General features: G+C 40.2%; 1 protein-coding gene across 2 annotated transcripts; it reads left to right on the forward strand.

The window, feature by feature from the left end:
- The first annotated feature begins 1,017 nt into the window (after positions 1-1,017).
- LOC100696490 (neurogenic differentiation factor 6-A) lies at positions 1,018-4,145 on the forward strand. Of its 2 annotated transcripts, none has more exons than XM_005462304.3 (2): positions 1,018-1,448; positions 1,695-4,145. In XM_005462304.3, the coding sequence occupies exon 2, from the start codon at positions 1,701-1,703 to the stop codon at positions 2,637-2,639; it is 939 nt and encodes a 312-aa protein (XP_005462361.1). In that variant the 5' UTR covers positions 1,018-1,448; positions 1,695-1,700; the 3' UTR covers positions 2,640-4,145. The 2 variants fall into 2 exon arrangements, with proteins under 2 accessions (XP_005462361.1, XP_005462360.1); XM_005462303.4 differs by having other exon boundaries at positions 1,020-1,389.
- The last annotated feature ends 671 nt before the right edge of the window (positions 4,146-4,816 follow it).

Below are 4,816 nucleotides of genomic sequence, written 5' to 3' on the forward strand. Positions count from 1 at the left end.
CTATGCACAAGTTTTAAAACAACACAGTCACATGCAGCTATTACCTAAAAATGCAGCCAAGGCGGGGGTTTTTTTTCAAACTTTTTACAGAACAATCAGGTGTTCTCCATCAAATAAGATTTTTTTTTGCTTGGAGGCCTGGAGTGCCTGGGCGTGCTGTTTTTAGAAGACTTATTTGTATAGTATTCAGGAAAAATGATAACAGTACCCTGTGTCGTATATTGAATTTGGGTACTGTTGCACTGTGCTGCATCATTGTAGGGTCTACCTTACCATGTTTCACATTGAATGTGGAAGAAGAAACTAATGTGGTTAGGAGGGACTTTTTATTAAGAGTTAGTTACTGTCATTATAAATGGCCTGGATGGCATGACAGGCCACTCCAAATAGTTTCTGGTTATCCAAAGTTAAGAAGAGACAAATGTCATCTACTTTGTGCAGAGAGTATCAGTTCATACATATTTAATATCCAGTTCTTTCTTTCCTATGGGCTTCCAGATAGATGAGCATTGCATTCATCAAATACACGTTGTAGTTCAGGCCTGTCATGTTGGAGGGCCAATCTAAATGCTGTCTCTAACCAAAAAGGCATAATGAGTATTTGAATCTGTTACACTGATTGTAGTATGGAATAGGAATAGGTCATGGATGACAATTCAGTTGGTAAAATACTCTCTGTCCAATTTGAGGATGCACTAAGATAAAGATTTCTAAAACATTTCCAAAGAATTTGCACTTTTATTTATAATGAGTACATAAATATATACCCTGTTACTAAATTCTGCTCACCACAGTCTTTTTACCAATACAGTAAAGATATTGGCACATCAGACATCACTTTCTGGCACAACTACGGCTCTCGTCTGTGTCGAGAGTTGCACCTGATGCATGGATTCTCTGCGGTCCAAAAACTATGTGCAGATCAAGTTGAAATTCACAGCAGGCCAAAACGACCCTTAGGCTACCAGTCCTCTGATGGCCAGTCCACCACTGGTTATATGTATGTGACAGCACGTTGCAAGGTGTAAGCTAGACAGCTGACATGAACAAGTGCACGACTAACTTCAGCTGATTGTGTGACTATAGCAGCTCAATGTGAACTCTAAAAACTCAGATCAGTATCCACTGTGTTAGGAGCACAGGGAAAGAGGCACAGGCAGAGTGATGCAGAGAGAAAAGAGGGATACGAAGCTAGTTTGTGTGTGTGTGTGAGGGAGAGAGAGAGTGAGGACTAGGACATCAGCAGATGGCATCAGTGTCTGTAAGGCTGCAAGAAGAAGAAGACGGTAGCAGGGGAAAGAGGGAGGAGAACGTGTTTGCTGTTCACTGCCTGTCGAGATATTTGGAGGCTTCAGGACGATACCTTTTAAAATTTAACAACAGAGCTGGGTGAGCCAAGTTATTTAGTGCGTCACTGAAAAATAATAATAGCCTAATAATAAAAATAGGTAAGCCGGGTAATTAATTTTAGCTGTATCTATCACAACTGTTATTTTCGCATGATAAGGACTTTTGTTATATCCCAGTTTTTCCTAATTGTTGTGATATCTTGCACAATGATATTATGATGGTTCTTATGTGTACAGTCAAATTTTCTGCTAAAAATCCAAAGTTTTGTTCTAATTTGGGGATTTTTATCCTCTAAGGTTTAAAGCCTTGTATCTAATTTTTCTTTCCCCACCATTAATGTGCAGGACAGCATGCTGACTTTGCCATTTGATGAACAGTCCTCCAATCAAACCATCAGTTCATTAAGGATGAGTTGGACCTCTAACAAATTAGTCAAATTGATTAAGCCAGAGATTGACAGAGTCCTAGAGGAAAGCCTTGAGACCAGGAGGGAGGATGAACTGAGGAATGCTGAAGTGAAGGAGGAGGAAAGTGAAGCAGGAGATCCAGCTTGGCTCAGAAGAAGGGCTTCTCAAAAAAAGAAACTGAGCCACTCTCGCCTGGACCGGGTTCGACTACGACGGATTGAAGCGAATGCGCGGGAAAGACACCGTATGCATGGACTTAACAATGCATTGGACAGCCTGAGAAAGGTGGTCCCCTGTTATTCCAAGACACAAAAGCTGTCCAAAATAGAAACCCTCCGCTTGGCCAAGAACTACATCTGGGTTCTCAGTGAGATCCTGAGCACTGGCAAAAGGCTGGACTTGCTCACATTCGTCCAGACTCTGTGCAAAGGTCTCTCTCAGCCAACCACTAACCTTGTCGCTGGCTGTCTCCAGCTCAACACCTGCAGCGTCATCTCACAACCCGACGAGGAGTCATTGTCTCTGTACGCAGCCTATCATCACCATCCTGGACCCGAGGCTGGGGGCTCCACTACAGCGGGTAGCGGTAGGTCTCTGCGACCCTTTGGCTCTTTCTGCAGCCCCTTTGAGTCTCTAAACGACAGTTCCTCTCCAGAAAGTTCTGGGTCTCTGGATATGGGGACTCTCAGCCCACCCTTCAACTTCAGTGGGCTTTTCACCCTCAAACACGAGGAACCGGTTGACTACCGAAGTTGTCACAATGGTCTCCGCTATTGTCCCATCAATCAGGGCTGCAGCTCAGACCTTGGTCCCTATGACATCCAACTCCGGGGACAGTTTTACCAGGTGCAGGGGGAATTAAACAAGCCTTTCCATAATTAATAAACAGCATATAAATGGATGTGTTAAGAAAGTCAGTACTGGCAACAATAACGGGGAAAAAACAACTAGGGCCGCATGATGAGAAAGCAGTAAGTCATCTTCATTGAACTGTCTGGGGACAACAACCTGTAATGTGACAGACACAGACAAACACACACACACAAGGAAAACATGCAGAGTCCCATAATAATACTAATAATAATACTAATAATAACAATAATAATAATAATCTGTGTTAGCTGCATAATGATTTTTTCTTCTTGTGGGCCAAATCGCTGAAGGTTTTATCCAAAACACATGAATACTTTTAAAATATCAGGGCATTTATCCAGAACTTTGCTCCCTGAAACTACATTTAAATTGAATGCACAGCCATTTCTATGCTGTTTTTCCTGCAGCTGTCATGTTGGACGAACAGAAGAAATGTGGTGTGATATCGTAATCCTCATGTTTGCTGCTGCTCCCATTCCTCTCTGTTTTGCTTTACGTTGTAAATTATTATAAGGATGTCAAATGCCTTTTGTAGGCTGTGTTTCTGTAACTCCATTTTGTTTGTTTTTAGCATCTACTGGGTGAATATTTGATGGTGAGCTGTTGTTCTGCACTACATCTTTACCACATTTGTCACAGCTTTGTTTTCACTGACAAATACATGATAAGAAATAATATTCTGCTGATGACAACAAGTCTTTATGAGTGTTCCATTAATAATGTTTGGATTCAGTGTGTTACACAACGATGAAAGTGTCAGTGTTTCAGCAGCTTTTCACAGCCAGCCTTTTGACTTGAAGCAGGTATACACTGTGTATATGGACGTGTATACTATGTTGAACTATGTGTACTATTTACTATCATTTAAAGTCTTATTATGTTCCTTGTGATTGATGTTGTGATTTGGCACTGTGTTAAAATTAAATTAATTTGACCCAAATAAATGTAATAACAATAGTTACTGTTTACTTGAGCTTAGCATTAACAATTATATTTGAAGTCTTGATTCTTAAATTCTGCAGATGCAGACATTTGGCAGATTTGGCTGTAGTGGTCAAAGGGAAGATTTACATGCAAGGTCAGCACTTTGAGTGAAATATAATTGTTAACTGGTGTTATGTTAATAAAACTCACATATCATAATGAATTGCATTTAAAGCAGTATGTGACTAATGTCAGATTTTACAGTGGTCATGCACTAAACATTGACGATAAACTTCTTCCCAGCTGTTCACATGCTCAATACATTTAATGAACAATTTCCTCTTCCTGCAATTTTTAAATGTTCCATCTATAGAGGGAAGACTGACAGGGACAGCTCTACTACACAGCTCATTATAGGAGCTGTGTAGTAGAGCTTCAATGTAATCAAGTGATTCAACTAAAACCAAGCGCAATATAACAGATGTCAATTGTTTCCTAAATGTATCGATTTGCTAGTATTCAGTACTTGTTTCCATGGTAAAGTGTAGTTTCCACTGAACAGACCAAACAGAAGGACAAATAAATGTTTAACTAAAAGATTTTTTTGTGTATTATTCCAGCAGGTAGATGCTCACTCTTTGTGGCCACAAGAGACAGTTTTTTTGAACTGATAAATTCCAACAGTGGCAGATAGGAAATTTACAGTCCACATGAGACTGTGAGAGAAAGATACAAAGATTCTCTTAACCCGTCTTTGAAGAATCATTTGCTTTCCTTTATAGTCCCGTGTAACAAGCAAGTTCACAGATAGAAAAATGTGTGCAGACTCAGTGTTCGCTTCTTCTTTTAGCATTTAAGATTTTTGCCACAAATTGAGGATCACAGACAAAATCAGACACTGAATATCCTCTAGGAAATTCCTAATGATCAGCTTTTGGATAAGAGAGTTACTGTGAAGCTCAATGTAGGGATTTTAATTTTATTTAGATGGTTCAAGATGCTAAACCTCTGAACACAGAGGCCCTCATGGGATGTGGCTGCAGCAAGTTGCACCATGTTAACAGTCAGTCAACAGGTGATTTGCATTTTATATCCGAGTCACTTTGGGATGAATTCTCCTCCCTCTGCACCCAGAAGAAGTCATCCTGTTTCTGTAGTTGGCACTGTCCCACATTTTGTTTTGGCAGGATTGTCGTGTGGAATCCTGTAAAGGTTTAGAGAAACACTGGGGCACTGTTACTATTATAAATTTAAACTACTTC

The sequence above is a fragment of the Oreochromis niloticus genome, linkage group LG9, assembly GCF_001858045.2.
Source record: "Oreochromis niloticus isolate F11D_XX linkage group LG9, O_niloticus_UMD_NMBU, whole genome shotgun sequence".
Lineage (NCBI taxonomy): Eukaryota > Metazoa > Chordata > Actinopteri > Cichliformes > Cichlidae > Oreochromis > Oreochromis niloticus.